The 22,353-nt window shown below is 39.5% G+C and overlaps 1 protein-coding gene across 5 annotated transcripts in view; it reads left to right on the top strand.

Moving 5' to 3' along the window:
• Positions 1-22,024, top strand: part of TRMT9B (tRNA methyltransferase 9B (putative)) — a 66,365-nt gene extending 44,341 nt beyond the window's left edge. For 3 of the 5 annotated variants that reach the window (XM_027077288.2, XM_015082879.3, XM_027077287.2), the window contains exons 3-5: positions 8,270-8,478; positions 14,275-14,448; positions 20,754-22,024. In XM_027077288.2, the coding sequence (XP_026933089.1) occupies positions 8,325-8,478; positions 14,275-14,448; positions 20,754-21,784 (1,359 nt within the window). In that variant the 5' untranslated portion in view covers positions 8,270-8,324 and the 3' untranslated portion in view covers positions 21,785-22,024. Of the gene's footprint in view, positions 1-8,269; positions 8,479-14,274; positions 14,449-20,753 lie in introns of those variants that run through there. The other 2 variants (XM_027077289.2, XM_027077290.2) reach the window with 2 other exon arrangements.
• The last annotated feature ends 329 nt before the right edge of the window (positions 22,025-22,353 follow it).

Raw genomic sequence — 22,353 nt, 5'->3', positions numbered from 1 at the left:
TATTTTTGTTTTTAATTTCTTTTTAACATTTATTCATTTTCTGAGAGACAGAGCATGAGCAGGAAAGGGGCAGAGAGAAGGAGACACAGAATCTGAAGCAGGCTCCAGGCTCTGAGCTGTCAGCACAAAGCCCGACGCGGGGCTCGAACTCACCAACTGAGAGATCGTGACCTGAGCCAAAGTCAGACGCTTAACCGACTGAGCCACCCAGGCACCCCTCTTCTTTCTTATTTTTATCCCTATAAAATTGGAACTCTTAGATCTTTGTCTACTTTTCCTCCTTTCCATGTCTTGATTCTTTTGTATTAACCTATAGGAAGCACACGGTCATCATTTGATGTATATTTGTCTTCCTTTTTCTTCTCTTTTTCTCTTCCCCAGTGCCTTTCTCCTTTTCCTTGTCATTCCGTGTTTCTCCTTTAAAAAGAAAAACTGTATTGGCACATATTTCTGGCTCCTTTCTTTGTTTTGGGGGAGAACCCTGTTTCTTCTGTTACGTATGCGTTGTTCAGGAGATTAACTGTCCAAGTATCAGGCTCCAAATTGCTGTTTCCTTGGTTCCAAGGCTTATAAATATTGTGAAATCATTCAGAAAGATTTTATTCTCCAATAAGCTCAGCAGGTTTTTCCAATAAGTGTACTCACAGACAGCGACATAAACAACTGGCTAAACATTCCAGCTGATCGACATAGGAGTAATAAATCAGGGAATTTCAGTTTGTCCAAACGTTTCTAACAAAGTACTGAAGTAGCTGAGAAGTGTGCTAATGACTGACAGTCACAACAGAACGAGGTAATTAGAGAATGATGGTAAGTAAGAATAGGACCCACACACTGTTATAAGCTGAGGATAAGGCAGCATCCTTCCTGGATTCTTTACATAATTTCTGTTCCCATCCATTTATTGAGATCCCTAATCCTCATATATCAATTAGTTGTGACTTGGAGGCTGTAGCTAACATAATTCATCCTTAATTTCACATCGAATGTTTAGAGAAAGCTATTCAGTATCTAGTAAACACACGAATCTAATGTTGGTAAAATGAGTTTCTTTTCTTGAGTGGACCAATGGGGTCACTGACCTGCTGCCGTAATATCACATCTTTTCTAAGAGCAAATATACTTTTTTTTCACTGGTTACTGGATAATCTGACATCAGACATCATCTTAAATTATTAAGAAATCCTCAGTTAATTTCCCTATACCGTCTCCATAAGGGTTGCCAGCAAGGTGTTTGTGAATCAGAATTATTGTGTGGGTTGTTGAGGTCATAGTGCTTGGGTTCACATCGCAAGCACTGGGTTTATCTGTGTTTCTTTAGGTCTTTTTTATGTTCTTCAATAAAGTTTTATAATTTTATTCCAAGAAAAAAGAGAAAAGAAATCCTCAGTTAAATTTCTTCTGAGCTAAAAACGCGCTCCGCATTTTGTACATACTATTACATAATCTAATTTCATGGGGATACTGCCTTGAAATAAAATCCCCACTCATCTTTGAACCTAGTAATCTCCAGTTTCTAGGTGTCCCCAAGAAGGCACTGAGTGGCATTCATTCATCCTGGGAGTGGCAGGACACAGCTGAGAAAGAATACTCTGCTCAGCTTTGAGTTTTAAAATGCTTTAAAGTACATAGTAAGACAACTGTCTGAAAGTGAAAGGGTTTTCTTAATTGAAATATAGAGAAAAGTACATGTAAGTGTACACAAAATAAGCACACTTGTGTAACCAGAACCCAGATCAAGAAATAGAATATTATCCGCACCCCAGGACAGTTCTCCCATGCTCCTTTGCAATTACTACACCTCCTGGTAACCATTATCCCACTTCTCATGGCAAAGATTTGTTTTACCTGGTTTTGTACTTTCCATAAATGGAATCCTACACTTGATACTCCTTGTGTCTTTCTCTTTTACCATTACATTTATGAGATTGATCCATCTCATTGCATATAGTCACAGACTTTTCATTCTTGTTGCTCTACAATATTTCATTGCATGAATCCATTACAATTTATTTGATCATTCTACTGATATTAGGCATACAGATAGTTTCCATGTTTGCGCTCTTTTGAAGAGTGCTATGTGGAAATTCTGTCTCTTGGTGAACATGTGTGTGCATTTCTTTTGGATATGTATACACATACATAAAGAGTAGAATCTCTGAGCCACAGGATATGCATAGGTTTGGCTTTGGTTGTCACTTGCCAAGTAATCTTCCAAACAAGCTGACACGGTTTACATTTTTACTAGCAGCACATTCTAATTCTGGCAGCCCCATGTTCTCACCAACACTTCATATTCTCATTTTTCTTCATATTAGCCATTCTCTCATGTAAGTGTCACACTGTGGTTTTATTCGTTATGAATGAAGATGAGAACTTTTTCATGTGTTTCCTGCCCATCTCCTGCCCACTGTGAAGTTCTGGGTGGGGGGAGGGTTGCCCATGTTTATATTGATTTATCGGTCTCTTGATTAATGATGTGGAAGAATTCTTTGTATTCTGGATACAAGTCCTTCGTCAGATGTACGTACTGTGACTATCTTCTCACATCCTGTGGGTTGAATTTTCACTCTCCTACTAATGTCTTAGTTTTAATATAGTCTAACTTATTTATTTTCCCTTTTATGGTTAGTGCTTTCAAGGACCTGTTCAAGAAATCTTAACCTACCTCAAGATTCTATAGATGTTCTCTCTCTTCTTCTAAAAGCTATATTGTTTTACCTCATAGCAAGAGGCTTTAATTCAGAAATATACTCAGGTATTTTGAGATGGAATTAAATAAGAAAAAAAAACCAAGTGTTTTCCATTGAGCCAAAACATGGAACACTGACTGCAGAGAAAATAACGGTGCAGAAAGAAACTAAGGATAAAATGTAACAGAAGTTCCCATCACAAACAAAAGACAAATCCCTTCTGGTGATTGGGCCATGAGTTTAGAGGCTATTACCTCAGTCTCTGAGCTGACTTTCCAGGAATGGTTACTATAGACACTGTTCTGACGATACGCAGCTATAGTGACTCCTCCCTAGGGACAAGGAGCCACTCCTGGGGATAAAACAAGGTCTCTCAGCGTTCCCTGTGTTCTCTGTAGGTCAAGTGCAATGTCTCATCTCCTTGATGAGATGCTAGGAAAAGCTTTTCTCATGAAGCCTTTTCAACTCCTCTGAATATTTTTACTGTTTATACATTTGTGTGGTACGTGTATAGTTTGACAACAATCGCTAGAAGTATTTCATCTTTTGGTGCTCACATCAAATCTCAAGGTTGCGTTTAGAATTGTGGGTATTGGACATATGTCTCAGTGTGCACCCATACATCCCGGTTTCTTTACCCAGAAACATGGCATTAAGAAAAACGAAAAGGTGGGAGGGATGGCTTACAGATGGGCGAAAGGAAACTGTGTGGGTGATGGCTATGTTCATTATCATAATTGTCTCATGGTGCCCAAGGTATGTACACCTAAAACTTACCAAATTGCACACGTTAAATATGTGCAGTTAGTCATATGTCAGTTGTACCTAAGCTGTTAAAAATAAAATAAAAAAATAAAAATTATATATAGTTTATTTGGCTGGAGTTTCATTTTCCATTTACTCATTAAATGTGGTTAGACCTGTTATATTTAAATCTAGTGCTAAGCAAAGATGTATATTTAACGTTGTTTCTTTAGTAGTTCAGAATCTGGTAGAGTTACTTAAGTCATTATAATACTTGGTAGACTATGAAACACATCGATTTAGGGATGAAGGAAATTACATTTATTTGAGAAGTTTGGAGAAAACCACAGGCAAAAGTCACTTCTTGGCTCACAATATTAAATTAAGTTTTAAAAAGTGGGATATAGTACTATATCCTGTTTTCTCCCAATTTTGTTACATCTATAGTAAAGAGGAAAATGTTAACGTTTATGAAGAAAAAAGTAAGATAGACTCACATAGTCACAAGGTCCCTTTTAATAGCATAGGATTGATAGTCTTTGTTTTATCATTACCTATTCAGCATTTATGATGAGCTGTTTATTCCCCCCTTTTTTGGCTTAAAACACACATCCTGTCTGTCCATTAAGAGAAATCGCTCGGGGTGGGGGCGGGGGGCGGTGTCCTACATCGCTATTTCCATGATTTTGCAGAGACACGGAAAAGGGTACTGGAGCTATAGGCCAGCTCATAAAGCTTCTCCCCAGGTGTAATCCACATCTTTTCTGATATTTAATGGTCAAAACAAGGCACATGGCTTTGCCTGAATGAAGTTGAGTGGGGAAGTGCTATCCTGATCACATGCCCAGAACAGGACATCTAAACATGTGTGACTTCTTAATGATGACCCGGTGGCTAGAAGAATTGCTGATGTCCTTCTCTTTGTACCTCTCTCCATGGGAAATACATCAAGGCACTGACCTCTTTTGTTAGTTTCCTATCACTTTCTCTCCTCTCTTCCATTTTCTAAGGACTACAAACTAGAAGTAGAACAGAAAAAGAAAGCTCTTGGTAGGAGTAATGCTGAACTAGAGAGGACTCTTGTGCTGGCCAGGTCAGAAACCCAACAAGAGTAAGCACAAAGGGGAACAGACTGACCCTGAGTTGGGTAGGAGGAGTAGCCCCCAGGACTGCAGGAACCAAAGTTTCCGGGAGCAGAACCAGGATTTTATGCTTGCCATGATTCTTTTTCCCACCGCATTGGTCTCTCGTCTATTCACTTTGCCTCACTTCATTCTCTTCTACCTTAAGACAGATCTTTGCTATGTGGGGAAAGTTAGCCACTGGCAGCCCGACCTTCACATCTTTACAGCTCTGTGATGCCAGAGGTGGGGCCACTTGTTCTTTAGCTCCACACGGAGCTATCTCAAGGAAGGACTCTGATTGGCTCACCTTGCATCGCCTTGAACCAATGATTGTGTCCCGGGATAGAGATACCATGATTGGCCAGGCCTGGGTCCCCTGCTCATCCAGGGAGGACAAGATACAAATTATCAGAAGAAAAGGGGTTGTGACAAATAAAATAATAGCTACTCTAAAAGATATGCCTAGAGGGATCTTTTAAAATTATAAAACCAGGGGTGCCGGGGTGGCTCAGTTGGTTAAGCTTTGGACTTTTGATTTTGGCTAAGGTCATGATCTCACCGTCATTGGAGGACGCCCAGAGTCAGTCTCTGTACTGGGCATGGAGCCTGCTTAAGATTCTTTCTTTCTTTCTCTCCCTCCCTCCCTCCCTCTGCCCCTCCCTTACATGTGTGCACTCTCTAGAAAAAAAAAAATTAAAAATTAAAACAAATTTTAAAAATTGTAAATCCAATCATGTTACCTACCTCCCCCAACCCATCTACCAACTTAAAACTATTTTCTACTTTCTATTGCGCTTAAAATAAAATCCAAATTAGTGCTTTGAATTTTCAGTGTATTACTACATCTGACTTCCCCTTACCTTTCAAATTATTTTCCCTTCTCTCATGACTCACCAACAAGGCATCAGCTAGCTACAAGGGCCTAGAATTTGACAGCCCACAGGTTAAAAAGCCTGGCTAAACCTAACCCTATCTCCCTAGCTTCACCCTGAACCCCACTCGTATTTTATAGTACCAACCTCACTAGCTTAATCACATGATCTAATCCACAAGGAATTTGCTTATATGCATAAAATTCATATGGAAAATATTGCAGGAAATTTAAATCCAGTGTTAAAAATGTCACCTTGGATAGCCCCAGCTCCACAAATCAGTTTCACAGCTAATCATTCTGCAGTATATACTCTTAACTGTAAAATACAATAAAAACAAAGTGGACTTATATTGTTCACACACTTTAAAAGAGCTCCTTGTTTACGGTAGAGGCCAGGCAGTTTGGGAGAGGACTTAGTGAAAGGTCTCCAAGGGGTACTGTTCAGATACTACAAATTCTGATCTTGCAGGTAGAGCCAGATTGAAGATAATTGTGTTTATGTTGACTGCCAATTACTATGTGCAAGTAAAAGAAAGTACAATTTATTTGTTTTAGGGTTCCTCCAAATTGTATTGCCAGATGATTCCTTGAGGGAAAAAAAATTTAAGCAGACGTAAGTCTACTGAGATGTTGATTAAAAAGAAAAGCGCTCAGTGTTTGGGTTTTTCTGGTGTGTAGGCAGTTATAGCCGGCCATATGTTTACTTTGTAAATTCCAGTTGAGGGTGCAATATAAGCTGTTTCAGTTTGGGTGGAAGTTTTGTCAGACCTCACAAATGAGATTTGTACTCTGTTAGGAGTTTGCCAGATTTTCTGCAGGGGCTGTGGGCAGCCCGTAGTAATTAAGGATAGTCTACTGCTCATTTGTTTTCTTAAGAGTCAATCCTGAAAAGCTCTTCCTTGCCATAGAATGGATGATGGAATTGAAATAGCATCATTTGGTGATAATTATAGTAATAACTGTTTGGGGCAAGCATCACCAATGGATAGGATGCTACAACTGGTGGATGAGAGTATGAGAAACAGGATATTTATATTGTCTCAAAGTATCTCTCCACAAGATATTTCTTTCTTTCTTTTTTTAATGTTTATTTTGAGAAAGAGACAGAGACAAGTAGAGAGGGGCAGAGAGAGAATCCCAAGCAGTCTCTGCTATCTCGGTGCAGAGCCCTATGCGGGGCTCAAACTCACGAACTGTGAGATCAATGACCTTAGCTGAAATCAAGAGTCGGATGCTTAACCGACTGAGCCACCCAGGCACCCCTCTCCACAAGAGATTTCTTAAATGCAAAGGAGGGTAAGAAGGGAGGTACTTTGCAATAACTAATCAGATACCATCTTGCTCAAGCGCTTTCTACTTTCCAGGGTGGGACTGGTGAGGGGGACGGAGGGTGGGGAGCGGGACACACAGGCTGTCTGCTGTCTAGAGACTGTACCCCTCTCTTGTCACTCTTTCATCTTCAAGCTTGTGAGTGTATCTCTTCCCACACTCCCCAGGGTCACTCCCTTTTCTACCAAACCCAGTGCCACCCTCTGGACTCAGGATTAGTCAGTTCTGCTTGTGTTTGTTCGTTATTGAGTATCTGCCGTGTGCAAACTCTGGCAGATTCGGCATTAAATAAGGCGAGCCCTTGAACTCTAGCATCTTCCAGCCAGTGCTAGAGGCAAATATCCAATCAATGATTATAGCCCTTTGTGTTGGTGGCAGCGTGCACGGGATGCACGGGAGTAAAAGGGGCAGGAGCAAACTAGCTGATACGCACCAGTGGGGCCAAATGGGTTCTTAAATGATTGAAAATACTTTCATATTGATTGGTAAAAAGCTACAAGCTGAGCCCCTGGCCACTTCCCTGGGATACTCTTCACTCACATGCCACAAGAGAATAATTCAAAGATTAAACCTAACCCAGCAGGGGCCTCTAAGACTGCTCTTTCATTTTCTCACTCCTTTCTGATTTCCTGATCCTGCATGAGAGGTCAGAGAAGGCTTTCTGCAAGAGGTGATGCTCATGTCAAGAATGAACGGAAGTTAGCCAGGCAAAGCATAAGTAACCGTTCAGGCCCCTGGATGAGAGTGTGTTGCGTCTGAGAAACCATGGGGCACTGAGCAATACAGCGTCATCTGATGCTAGGGAAGGGCGGTGAGAAATAGCTTCAAGAGATAAGTTGAGGCCAGATCAGAAAGAGCCTTGTATGCCCTACTAAGATGCCTGAACTTGACTGGACAAGCTATAAAATGCCTTTGAAGAAATCTAAGATGGAAAACAACATTATTAGATTTCTGTTTTAGGAAAACAGTTGTGGATAGTTCCTTCCATAAGTGAAGGAAAGGGATTGAGGGGCAACCAAAATCTGTCCCCCCAAAATCTGTTTACGGCTATGAAAGTAATTCAGACAAGAGGCGAGCACCTTTTCTAAAGCTGGATCAGTAGGGAGATTGAGAAATGGTTAGCATCCAAAGACGTTAAAAAGGTCGAATCAATAGGGCTTTGTGATTGGATTGGAGTGATGAGCTACCTGTTATAAAATTTTAAAACTTCTGTAGCATTAAATAGAATGATTTTATCCAGGGTGAACCGTTTGGTGAACCTTTTGTATATGCTTCCAGAATTAAGAATTGATCTTGTACAGGAACTTACACTGACTGGCTCATTTCCAAACCATTATTTTCTGAAGATATGCAGGTAAAAACTATGCATTTGCTAGTCTTTGGACAATTATGGTGGGGTTACAGTACAGATTTTGTTATTTTCAGTTAAAAAAAAAAAGTATAAGGACAATATGACCTTGGCAGTTGTAGGTTCCTAATCTTAGAAAATCTGCATCCTCCTTCAGCTCCTTCTGCTGTGTACTCTGACTGGCATTTCTTGGGGGTGGCCCCATTCCCAGGATGGATCATGAAGCTGCCCAGCTGGAAAAGCAGCATGTACATGATGTGTATGAGGGCACCGCACCTTACTTCAATGACCTGCAGAGCAAAGCCTGGCCTCGCGTCCGTCAGTTCCTCCAGGAGCAGAAGCCGGGCAGCCTCATCGCTGACATAGGTAACCCCGGGGTTGTGCCACATAGTCTGAAATATATTCTATTGTGCCTTTCCTTTTCAGATTCATTTTACATTTTTGTTCTACCCAGAAGTCGAAAATTGTGTCCTTGGCCTGCCAGGACCTAGAGTATTCACTTTATAGCAGAAATTCATCAAGTCAGAAAGTTAGGAAACTTCCTGAAATCTACATTTATACAATGGTGACCTTTTCAAGAACCTCTGCATACATCCTCCCGCGAAATCGACCTGACATTGAATGAATAAATCATGACAAATGACTGCGGGTGAAACTGACCATTTGAAATGCAGAGCGACTCACATTTGTAAATAATGTTTTGGTGGCTCACCTTGAGCGGCTCTCATGCCTTCTACAGAAGAGCCAGAATTGTGGGATTACAAAAGAAGTCCTATAACCTCTTATTAATCTCATAGATCCTTTCCCTTAACTATTCTGTAGGTCTTTCATTATTGGAGCATATCTTTAATTAGGTCATACCTTCATAATCACTGATTTGCCTGGAAGACTTTGGCTCAGTGTCTTTCTGAATCAGTGGTAAACCACAACCCAGTAGATCCAAGACTAAGGTTTAAGACACGGTAGGGTTTCTATTTGAGGCATGTCCATCTAAAACTGTTTCCAGCAACTGCATGCAGACTGTGCCCAGAAGTCATAAATTTTTGTAGTTGTAAATTCCATCTGATTTGCCATTTACTGTAAATATTTATTCTAAATATTAGCAAGAGATATTAGTATTAGTCCCAGTGCCCAGGACTTTTAGCATGTTGAGGATGGTATGAGCAGTGTGGAATTTGGGGAAGGGGTGCATATCATGTAGAAATGGAGAGTCTCTGAAAAATCTAGCATGTCATTTTTTTTTTTTTTTGTAATTAAATGTGGTTTTAGAAGATACCTCGAGTTTGGAACTCTTACCAACCACAATGTTAGCAAAATGCCAGAATATTAAAATAGGAGAAAAGGAACCATTTAATAAGTGACTTTGGGATAACAGTATCATCACATGCTACATTCTCATATCTTACACCAAAAATTCCAAACGAAGATTTGGGTATAAGAAAATGAAATCATTAAAGGACTAGATGACTGACAATTAGATTTTTTTTTTAATATCCACCTAGGACAAAGGCCCCTCTGTAACACCAAGTCAGAAATCATAAAAGAAAATACAGTTGTTATTATTCACAGTCCCTATGTCAAGTTTATAAAATTGCCATGAACACTGAATTCGTGAATACTGAATTATGGTCCCTAAAAGAAATGTAGGTTTAGGGTTCCTGTGAGCCTCTGGTCACATTTTTGTCAACTGATCAATACCTAACCTTGTTTCATCTGTATGTCTATTTGAAGACACATTATTTACTATATAGTATAGATCCATTAACATTGAACTCAAGGCCAACACATTATAACTCAAGCCTGAACAAAGTTTATTTAACATGTATATCTTGTCCATAAGGCTCGTGATAGCCTTCTTGGGCTTAGGAACCCTACACACCACTTGAGCCGTATGCTCAGAGGCCATTTTAAACAATGAAATCATTGCGCAAAGCACAAAAATGCAAAAAAAAAAAAAAAGTGCCACTAAATAGACCACATAAAGGACCCTTGTTGGTAGGGTGAGAACCAAAATAAGACATGGGTAATGAGCCCCTTAGACAACTCAAATTTTTCCAAAATTTTTGCTGTTCTATACGCCGGCTTGTTGGTAACCACCGTGCAGGTGCTTGAGTATTGATTTGGGGGTAACAAATAAATTTTATCCAGCAGGTGAACATGCAAATACAGAACCTGTGAATAATGAAAATGGACTGCATCGATATCTTTGACCATATAAAAATTTAAAAGTTCTACAAGGCAAAAATCTAGACAAATATATAACTGAAGTTAAAAAAAAAACAGACAACTGAGTAAAAGTATCTGTAACTTATCTAATAAAAATACTGGATCATTTGCTTCACCTACAGAGCATTCTTCAAAGTCAGTACAAAAGAATATGGTGAACAATTCAAAAGAAATAGTGAGGAAATGATATGAACAAACGAAAAAAAGGAGGAATCCCAATTGCTGAAAATTTTTTTGATAGGTAACCCACTTACATGGCTCCGTAACAAAGGTACAAAGGGGCATACAGTGAAAAGAGCATCCCGTCCCAGTCCTGTGGCACCAAGTAACCCATGCCAGAAGCAGTTGGCTTCTTGTATAATCTCGAGAGAGTTCACTTAAGTATAAGCATATTTGTGCATACCGGTGTATATATGGGTGAGTTTCTTTCTTTGATTATGCAAATGGTGGTATGTTCTACAAACTGTTAGACACCTAACTTGCGTTTCCTTTAATAGCTGGTGGAGATCATTCCATGTTTGTGCTTACAGAGCTGCCCAGTATTAAAGCTGCATACCATTCTCTGATAATAGCACCGTACTGACAGATATATGGTGTTTGCCATATTTTGCTACTACAAATTATGGTACAAATAATATTCCTTGGATGCCCCTGTGCAAATTCATAATCATATCCAGTAAATATTTTTTTTACCCATTTGTATCTTTCAAATTTTGTGCTTTTACATTTTTACTATTCAATAAATGAATGGTACTGTTTTGATTACACAAGGGGATAGGTTTTAAAATAAGAGTGAAGTTAAGAAGTAAATGAAAAAGAAAGACAAAAGCCCAAGGAGAGTAGAAGAGAAGAAAGTAAGCTAACACGACTATCTCCAAAAGGACATTTTTTTTCTTTCCAGGTTTTCCACTTGGCTAAAATCAATGGTTTGTTATATTGGTCAACTTGACTGGTTACTAGATTAGCAATCCATAGTTAGTTACTAGTAAAACTTTGCATAAATAATCAACATCTGGCCATAATCAGGTTCCAGTTGCCTACAATTTTCTAGGCTGTTTTCACTATTTAAGTGGTGCAACTTTTAGTCGACTTAGATTTTATTCACCACATCACCCCATTCCCCATCATTCCATCACCGAGTTCCTGATGGAAACTAAGTCGTCTGGGCCAGTAACAGGAATCAAGTGAGCAGAAATTACAGCCTAAGTGAAAAGAACTTCGAAGATTCAAAGACAGCAGAAATCCAAAGTACTCTCAGGAAATACTATGATCTCTTCAATCATGACAATATGGCTACCTCAAATGGGCTAGTCGCTTAAGGACATTAGATGGTTCATGGAGGGTGTTCTGGGTTTGAGATCTTTGTTTAGATTAGTTTAGAAAACAGGAAGAAGACCAGAGCCAGATTCTTTTTGAGCAAGGTTACCTTTCTACCTGACATCAGAGACAACCGTCTGTCCTAATAGTATTAAAAATGGTATTTTTGTGTACATAACAAAAATTTCCTTTTCAATAATTAAGATTCCCTTTGCCTCTTAACTCTATGTGTTTATTCCCAATCTCTGCAGTAAGATTTAATTTACTAAGTCATTCCCTATTTACCATTCCTTCACGGAGTCAATAAAAATTTAGAACTCTTGCTCCGTGGCAAGCACCATGCCTACAGAATAAAACGTATCCCTTCATCTCTGCTTTCAAGAAATGTATATAAAATGGGAAATAAGTAGGCTTTACTCTTGTCTTTCCTACGGGAAAAGAGAATTCTGTTTCAGATAAAGGTCTTAGCAAAAACTCTTAATTTAAAAAATGTAGTTGTTCCTGCAAACTCGAGAGGAAACATTCAAATTAGTTATTTCTAGCAAACACTCGCCCACCATGCACCAAAACATTTCGTTGAATTGAGGCAATTATGTTTTCTTCTTTGAGTGTGGTACAGAATAGAAAATAGAGAGGAATGTAAGCACGCACTCTGTTAGCTCTCTTCAATACTGTGAAAGGTTATCATTTAATGAGATTTTGTAAAGCCGCATGACTTGTGTACTGGAGCTTGCTGCCATATCAGAAATGTTTGATACACTTCTTGCACATTTAAGATAATGGGGTCACTAGACTTGGCAGGAGTTCTGATTTCCTCATTAGGATAAAATCTTCCCCTCTCTATCGTCTCAGTGTATGCAGTTGGAAAATAAATAATTACATCATGTCTGCGAGATCCACCACTATGCTTCAAAATGAATGCCATCAGAAACGAAAATGGGATAAATCGAGGGTGCCATGGGCCCTAGACGGTGATGCTGAGATTTGACAAGGACTGGGTTGCCTCAGTATTGCCAGACGCCCTCTGAACACCTCCCTCTAGCTCTAATGGTCCATGAACCTGTTCTTTCTGTTTTTACTTTTTAATTCCTGAATTAATGTACAATGTTATATTAGTTTCATGTGTACAATGTCATGATTCAACAAATAAAAATAACCCCCAAGTAACCCCCAAAACAAAAACAACACAGCGATTCAACAGTTCTATACGTTACTCAGCGTTCGTGACGATAAGTGTTACTCTTAATCCCCTTCACCTGTTTCACCCATCCCATCTGATAACCACCAGTTTGTCATGAACCTGTTCTTATTAGTCGAAGGTAATTTTCTCTTTCATTTTTCTAAATGTATCCTCTGAGCCAATTAAAAATAAAAAAGCAAACACATTTGCCAGATTATTTTCCTTCAACCAGGACCATCATCTTTGAAATATTCAGGATTGCAATTTTAAAGTACTTTGTGAATCCTATTTTCCTCATAACTCCCCTCAAATATTGGTTACTTTTCCTCATAAGTATTCTTAGGAACAGTGGCTATGACATCTAAAATATTTCTAAGACCCCAATCACATTAAAATGACGACATTGGAAATCTTGTTTTTATTCACGTACTTGCCACTGTCTCAGATGGCATCATCGATGAACTTTATACTTTTGGTGTCTCATATAATTTTGAATGGCCTGCCATTTTGGAAGCAGCAAACTAATCATGCTTGAAGAGTGGTAGATATTTTTTCAGGGATATCAGCTCCCATGATATCTTTAAATATTTCTGAAAAAGGAATTCACAGCTATGTCCGTGTTACAATATAATACTAGGTATCAGACCCCAGAAGGTCTTGTTTCAAGATGGTTACTCACTCCTGTTACTTCCCTCTTCATCGTAGTATAGATCTGATTGATCTAGATCTTCGGGTTGTGTAAATATTGAATTACTTGGGTCTCTGCCAAATGAATGTCATAAGTGGTCTGTTTAAGAAGAAAAAAATAGCTCTAAAGCTTGTATGCTGAGTCAACAGAGATCATTTAAAACCAAGAACTGACAGTAGATTGGATAAAAATTTCTCGAAATTCCCTTTTCATTCAAATTCCAAATTTTTGAAAAACATGTGTTATGGTATAGATTGTTTTGTTTATATCCAATGAAAACGGTTGGCAGTAGTTTGTTTTATGGAGCCAGTAAGTGTTAAGAATGTCTGGAGAGAGAACATGAGAATAAATGCCATCACGTACGGACTTCTGCATAATGAAATATGTATGTGAAGGTAGTTTTGTAAAGGCCTGGGCACCATTCCTAGGGTACTAGGAAACTCAGCCACTGTCATGAGGCAGCTAACAGTTTTTGGTTGTGCTAGTGGGCCAATCCCTATGGACGTTACCTCATTAAATGTTCAATAAATGTTATTTCTTTTTCCCTATCCTTTTCCATCTTTTGTTATGGATGAACATATGTAAGTGCCCTCTGAAGATCTTTCTTTGGCTTTTGTGAATATCTTCAAACCACGTTGTAGTCTGTCTCGGTTAGTTAATACAAAGTTGTTTCTATTCCTTGTCGTAAGACAAACTGACCCTGTTTCACTTTCCGGGAGGACAGTATGTAACACAGGTTTTTCTCTTACAGGTTGTGGGACTGGAAAGTATCTTAAAGTGAACAGCCAGGTGTACACCCTGGGCTGTGACTACTGCGGGCCATTGGTAGAGATTGCCCGGAGTAGAGGATGTGAAGTCATGGTATGTGACAACCTTCATCTCCCCTTTAGGGATCAGGGCTTCGATGCCATCATCTCCATAGGAGGTAAGGCAGCCTGGTCACACGTTCCCTCTTCACCAGGACAATAACATTGCATGAATGGTGGAGGCCATTCTCACAACCCAACATTCATTCTTTGTAGAAACGTCAGTGTGATTCATTTCATCTCATTTTTAAAAATATTTCAACTGGATCATTTGACTAATCCCAAATGTACATAAGGTGCTACATAGGATTGTTTTCACTAAACCTTCAAACTGGTACTGTGTTCTGATGACTCATTCCAATTTCTTTTACTTAGAGAAAGTATTAGAGGAATTTTAGTCATTGAAATATTTCATACTCTGTTATACTGAAATGGAGCCAGGCTCTCCCAATGTGTAGAACTCCCAAAGTAGAACTTTAGAAGTCTTATTACCTACTTTAGGTCATGACTGTGTCCTTTATTAGCAGAACACTGTAAAACTCATGCACTGAATGTCACCCGGCAGGATGTGTCATCCAATCTACTACTCACTGGTGCATGAGGGCACCGGGGAAGATGGCCCCACCCGGTCCCGGACTACATTAGTTTCACATCACTCAGCTCTCTTACTGCTAGAGATTGTTTATACTCTAGGGAATATGTTCCTCATATTTTCCCAACAAGTGTGTCCCATAAAAACACAGTCCACAAATGAAAAGAAACAACAAAGACCTGTGCCTGAAATATACACAGATATGGCTCATTTTACTCAATACATGTAATCCTGAAACTTAGACTTTTAGTCCCATTGAAACGTGCTAGGGAACCTGCACCAAGTTCTTTTGCAAAGAGGAAAATCTTGTGCAAAGCAAAGGATTTGCTCCAATACACTTAAAATTAATCTATTTGACTACAGATTACACACAAAGCAAGGTGATCCTATATAAAACTGACTGACTATATAAAAACTGGGAGATAAAAATTCACGAGGAGACTGCTCTCTCCTGAAGGAAATGAGGACTTAATCTATTCAACAATAGATGGGGACTATATCTTTGCACAGTGAGGGGATGCAGGCCTGGAGGCCACAGCCTTGAAACTAGTCAGGACTGGCAGGACGTGGTTGCCGTGGAAACCTGCTGTAGGCCAGCCCTACTTAGTTGCAGATGAAACGGTCAAGTCCATTTTGGGCATAAACATTATGAGGAGGGAGTCTTGTTACACCAAGAAACTCATTAAAGTGTTTTGAATCTTTAGTGGAAAGAAAGCTTTTGGGTTGGATATTCTACCTAAAGAATGAGAAATCGGGGAGAGGTCAGAGAAGTGTGTTCTTTGTTCTTTGTGTTCCTTTACATTAGTTTCAGAGGCTAAATGTTCGTTTACATGAGTTTCAAGGCTGTGCCATGAGCCACTGTGGCGGGCACGGGGATAGCGCCCAGCTGTCCGACTTCTGGAAATGCTCCATGTGTACGTGGTTAGGTGCTTCTCTGCTTCCAGCTTAGGTCTCCTGCGTTGTCCGTGGAAGAAATGCAACATACCTGGTTGCCGTCTTCTGAAGAAAAATGCTTCCTTAGGTGGAAACACACCATGTATTTTTCGGAACTGTAACTGTATTAATGTGACGTGGTCATTTTCAGCGAGGTTTCACATTTAGAACTATATTATGAAAAATTTCGATAGTCTGTCTCTCTTATGTCCGTACATATTTACTTCCCTATTTAGAATTTTATGCTGGCACTTTTGCTAATCTTAGCATGAAGAAATATATATATAAAGAGACATGCTTTTTCCATGACTCCTAATAATAATTTGAGAGGTCAACACTGTATCTAATTATACATTCCACATGTTTTTCTGACAGCTTGGAGAAAGAAACACTCTTTCCACTTAGTTTGAGAACAGCTTGACAATTCTAACAAAATTTAGCAATATATTACAACAGTGCCAATCGACTACTTATTTTATGCCAGTCATTCTCGGCATGGGGTTATGGTGCCCCTTTCACCCTTGGGGGACACTTGTCAATGTCTGGAGACATTTTTCGCTGGCTCAACTGGATGTGTGTACAACCTCCTGTCATCTAGTGGCTGGCCCCCTGCAACAAAGAATTATCTAGCCCACAATGTCAGTAGTGTTGAGGTTGCAAAACTCTGCTTTACGCTTTCAGTTAAAGGAGACCTGCACATTGGAAAAGTCAAATGACAGCACATCATAAAATATCAAGAATTAACAAGACTTTAAAGATGATCTTCTGTAACTTCCCATCGAATTCTAGAATCCAGTACTTGAATTCAACCTACCTATTTTCTGGGGTCTCAGCAGGAACATGTGGCTATAGTATACATATATTGACCAGTATTTTTTTAAGTTTGTTTGTTTGTTTATTTATTTATTTTGAGAGAGAGAGAGAGAGAGAGAGAGAGAGGGAGAGAGAGAGCAAGCAGGGAAGGGGCACAGAGAGGGAGAGACAGAATCCTAAACAGTCTCTGTGCTGTCAGCACACAGCACAAAGCCTGAACTCACGAACTGTGAGATCATGACCTGAGCCGAGATCAAGAGTCAGATACTTAACCGACTGAGCCACCCAGGTGCCCCTATTGCATACTATTTTTGCCTTTAAGTTGTGATTATGCTTTTTAAACAAAAGGGGATTCTTTTTTTTAGCCTTTAAAAACTTAATATAGTCTCTGGGAATGCAAGCTGGTGCAGCCATTCTGGAAAACAGTAGGGAGGTTCCTCAAAAAACTAAAAATAGAACCGCCCTACCACCCAGTAATTGCACGACTAGGTATTTATCCAAGGGATACAGATATGCTGTTTCAAAGGGACAGATAGCAGCACTATCAACAATAACCAAAGTATGGAAAGAGCCCAAATGTCTGTTGATGGATGAATGGATAAAGAAGATGTGGTGTGTGTGTGTGTGTGTGTGTGTGTGTGTGTGTGTGTATACACACACACACACATACACACAATGGAGTATTACTCAGCAATCAAAAAGAATGAAATCTTGCCATTTGCAACTACATGGATGGAACTGGAGGGATTATGCTAAGTGAAATTTGTCAGAGAAAGACAAATGTCATATGACTTCACTCATATGAGGACTTTAAGAGACAAAACAGATGAACATAAGGGAAGGGAAGCAAAAATAGTATAAAAACAGGGAGGGGGACAAAACATAAGAGACTCTTAAATACAGAGAACTAACTGAGGGTTACTGGAGGGGTTGTGGGAGGGGGGATGGGCTAAATGGGTAAGGGGCACTAAGGAATCTGCTCCTGAAATCATTGTTGCACTATATGCTAACTAATTTGGATGTAAATTAAAAAAAAAAATTAAAAGAAAAAGAAAAAAAACTCAATATAGTTTCCTGACATTTATAATTCATAAAAATGCATCTTCACATCCCATTTCGGTTACATTTATAATGTTTTTACATAGAATATACAGATGCATATATAATACATTTTTATATAATGAAGAAATCTTCATTTGTAAGGTTTTTCAAAAAAAATTGGCCTAAAAGTTAGTTAGTATTACATGTTAAATACAAATATTAAACAATATAAAAGATTCAGGTATTTCCTGGGTGATATTATGCTATTAAAGTGAATCATCACATAACAGATGTTTAAGGAACTATTATGTATAAAGACTTTCTTCCTTTAAAAAAAGACTTCTTTTGAAGCCCGGAATTCTAAAATGTTGAAGACATAGGAATCTGCTAAAAAGAGATTACTATATTAAAGTGGTCCTATTTTAATGATTTTTTTTCCTTTTTTGGCCCCCAAAAGGAACGCAGTCAACTGTCATTATTCACAGTAATTATATTCTATGAAGTCTCCTCGAACACTTAATTAGCGAATACGGAGGCATTGCTCCCAGGGGAAATAAAGGACTAAGTTCCTGTGAGCCTCTCGTCGCTGCATTTTTTGTCAACTGATTTGTACACAACCTTATTTTACATGTATTTCTGTTTAAAGACAATTTATTCAATTTTGAACTCCTGGCAACAGCCCGAACGAAGCTCATCTAACAAGACGTACCCTAGCCTTCTCACACTCAGGAACCCCACACAGCATTTAAGCACTATGCTCAGGGATCATTTTAAACAGCAAAATCACCAACAAAAAGCACCAAATGCAAAGACCGTGGCACTAAACAGGCCATCAAAGGACACTTGTTGACAGGGAGAAAGCCAAAACAGGCAAGGAGAGGTCACCTTGCTCAACCTTAGATGGAAACACGCACATTGGGAGCTCTGTGCCACCACAAGCATGTCAAGAAATGACCAGGAAAACACTGAGAGTGCTGTTTTGGGGGCTACAAATACATTTTGTCAAGTAGCAAAATTTGCAAATATGAAATTTGCAGATAACAAGGGATGACCATATGTAGAAAATACACCCATAGACATTCTGGAGTGGATTAGATGCAAGTCATGGGAGATATTCACGGCCATGAATAGTCATAGATATGAACATTAGGATCATCCTACCTCTCTCCTGACCTCTGTGCCTCCTTTTAGCTCAGTGACCAAGACTCTGCCTCTAGAAATGTAAGCTTTCAAATTAACCATTGAAAAGGGCTCTCTGGTGGGGCATCTGGGTGGCTCAGTCAGACAGGCGTCCAACTTGGACTCAAGTCATGATTTCACAGTTCCTGAGTTCAAGCCCTGCGTTGGGCTCTGTGCTGACAACTCAGAACCTACAGCCTGCTTTGGATTCTGTGGCTCTCTCTCTGCACCTACCCTACTCGTGTTCTCTCTCTCTGTCAATAATAAACAAACAGTAAAAAAAGTGGGGCTCTTTGGGAATTGGAGTGAGGAACAGTCTGAGGCCTAACGAGGTCAAGTGATTGGTCAAAGATCACAAGGTGAGTTGCTGTCAGATCTAGGATAAAATACGCTGGCGTCCTGTTCGTCCAACCCATTTTCGCATCATCGCACGTCTGGCTTCTCACGCCTCTGCGTGGCAGGACAGCGGATGCCAGGGCATGTGTGCTGTGTGAGACTGTGGGGACGAAAACCTGATTGGTAACAAGACCGCGTGTGCCTGTTGACTGATCTTCCTTTGACAGCTTTCTCTATACAAGAATCTCATTTCAGATATTTACCATCTCTCTGTGGCAGGTAAACTAGAGATTTATTTGCCTAACACCACCACTAGCCGCTGGACTATGGTGAGGGTTTCAGGAACCCTCCTATCCTCTATCTCTCATCTTACTACTCATACCTGAGCGTAGTGTCCAGACTTCCCTTGGGACTAACTTCCTTCCTGAGACACGGGGTAGGCCTTACCCCTCCATGTGGAAAAACAATCTGATTTTTCCTCTTGACATAGTACTGGGATTGGACTCCTCTCAGAACTCAGACTGGCACTTTCCACACACTGATGAAAACATGCCTAATATTTTCATCATTAGATTGGATAAAGACAGTCTTACTTGAATTCCACTTTAACTTTGCAGGGATTGGAAGAAAAACAATGACCTCTATATGTTGATTTTTAAAAACACACCCACAGCCACTTTATATTAATATTTAAAAAAATAATAAGCAATCATTTGGACTTTTGCTAGGCTGGCTTATCTTTGCATTATCTAAGTAAGAAGACAATCTTTAACATTTTTCTCCACTTCTATTTGCTGTATTAATTTTATTAACATTGATTAGTGGTGTTAATCTTTTGGTGCATAAGAAGTACCAATCATTTGTTAAAGTAAAGAATTATCTCATAGTCTTCCACTGGGAACACTTACCTAACAGTGCTCCCATGAAAATTTCATTAATTCACATTGGTCATCCTTCTACTTAACAAATTCATAGGATTCAGGAACTGGAAGGATTTGGAACTTACAATTTATCTATGTATTTAGACAAATTTTTTAATGTTTATTTTTGAGAGAGAGAGAGAAAGAGCAGAGCACAAGCAGGGGAGGAGCAGAGAGAGAGGGAGACACAGAATCTGAAGTAGGCTCTGTCTGGGCTCTGAGCTGTCAGCACAGAGTCGGACGCCGGGCTTGAACCCACGAACCATGAGATCATGACCTGAGCTGAAGCTGGATGCTTAACCAACTGAGCCACAGAGGCGCCCCCACATTATTTAAGTGTATTATAGATGAACAAACTTGAAATCCATATACGTTACATAATTACCTAAGATTGTGTAGGAAGTATAGGAGCCAAAGATAAGAATTATATCTCCCCTTAAACAAGGCTTTGCTACACCCACCATGTGCCCTGCCCTGTAGGAAATAAAGAGGTTTTATTGTGTGTTGAAATTGCATTGTATGAAATTGCATTATATGTAAAATACTAGCGTATAAATTTGAGAGTTTATGTATGTGTATACACATTGAAGTCTCGTTTCTTCTTTTTCAGTCATCCATCATTTTTCTACAAAACAGAGAAGAATCAGAGCAATAAAAGAAATGGCCAGGATCTTAGTTCCTGGAGGCCAGCTGATGATTTATGTTTGGGCCATGGAACAAAAGAACCGGCACTTTGAGAAGCAAGATGTGCTTGTCCCGTGGAACAGGGCCTTATGCTCCCAGCTCTTCTCAGACTCCAGCCAGCCTGGGAGAAAACAGCAGTGTGGACATCCGGAAAGAAGCCATCCCTACCATCCTCCTTGTTCTGTCTGTAGCTGCTCTGTTTGTTTTAAAGAGCAAGGTCATTCCAAACGGTCCCACAGCATGGACTATGAACCAATGATGGCCAGAGCCTGTTGCACAAATATCTCTGAGGAAGGAGAGGAAGAAAATGGATTCTATAACACATTCGGAAAATCTTTTCGTTCCTGGTTTTTCTCTAGGTCTTTGGATGAATCAACTCTGAGGAACCAAGTTGAGAGAGTGAGGCCCCTGAAGACTACAGAGGCTTGGGCCAATAGCACCATATCGATCCAGCCTTCCAGACACTCCAGTGTAGACTTAGATCGCCAAGAGCCATTGTCAACAAGACAGCAAACTTCAGATGAAGATGTGTTTGTGGAGACTTCACAAAAACAGTTGGAGTGGCTGAGAGCACCAGCCACAAAGAAACATCTGCGTGGAGGCCAGCAAAGAGAAGTTAGGAGAAATGGAGATGGGAATTTTCTGGAAAGCACCAACACCAATGTGAATCGTGTGAATGCAGGTGATGTAGAAGAAGGCAACCCTTCTAGTAAAATACTGAGAAGGATTTCTGCAGTCGACTCCACAGATTCCAACCCAGATGCCACAATTTCTGTCGAAGAACAACAGCCCGACGTTTTGGATTCCAGAGCCTTGATGCGCTATTACCATGTGTTTCGAGAGGGCGAGCTCTACAGCCTGCTGAAGGAGAACGTGTCGGAGCTGCATGTTCTGAGCTCCGGAAACGATCATGGCAACTGGTGTATCATTGCCGAGAAAAAGGACAACTGCGATTGACCAGATCATGTTAGACAGTTCCTCCAAAAGATGGACCATGGTCTTTTCACAGGGTTTGGTATGGTTACCTGAATTTGCATCCAACTTTATTATTTTTAATGCATTTTTACTTTGCTTTGTAGAGACGATGACTTGATCATCTTTTAAATATTTGGATGAACACAGAGCCTGGCATGTAAAGCATTTGACAAAGGGTATTCATAAATTATTAATATAAAAGAAGCAGCAGTATAAAATGAACTTCAATATGGTGAGGATTTTCTTTTCCCTGAAAGGTGAAATTATGATAAAGATACATGTGTATCATTTTTCAGTATTACACGCAGATTCTAACAGATTCTGGTTGTTGTCTTTTTTTTTTTTTTAATTACTATTGAAGTAGAGTCAACTTACGACATATTAGTTTCAGGTGTACAACAGTGATTTGACAATTCTGTACAAGATTCTCTTTTTAAGTATACCTTTTTAGAACAGCATTTTTATAATGAAGGGGGGTAATTTCTGCTTCTCTGGTTATACTTTAGATTTGTCTGCAAGATAACAGGTAAACCTTTTCCGTGGCATGCATG

Source organism: Acinonyx jubatus, chromosome B1, assembly GCF_027475565.1.
Source record: "Acinonyx jubatus isolate Ajub_Pintada_27869175 chromosome B1, VMU_Ajub_asm_v1.0, whole genome shotgun sequence".
NCBI classification, from domain to species: domain Eukaryota; kingdom Metazoa; phylum Chordata; class Mammalia; order Carnivora; family Felidae; genus Acinonyx; species Acinonyx jubatus.
The sequence above is the reverse complement of the archived record's forward strand: the minus strand, read 5'-3'. Positions and strand labels throughout refer to the sequence as shown.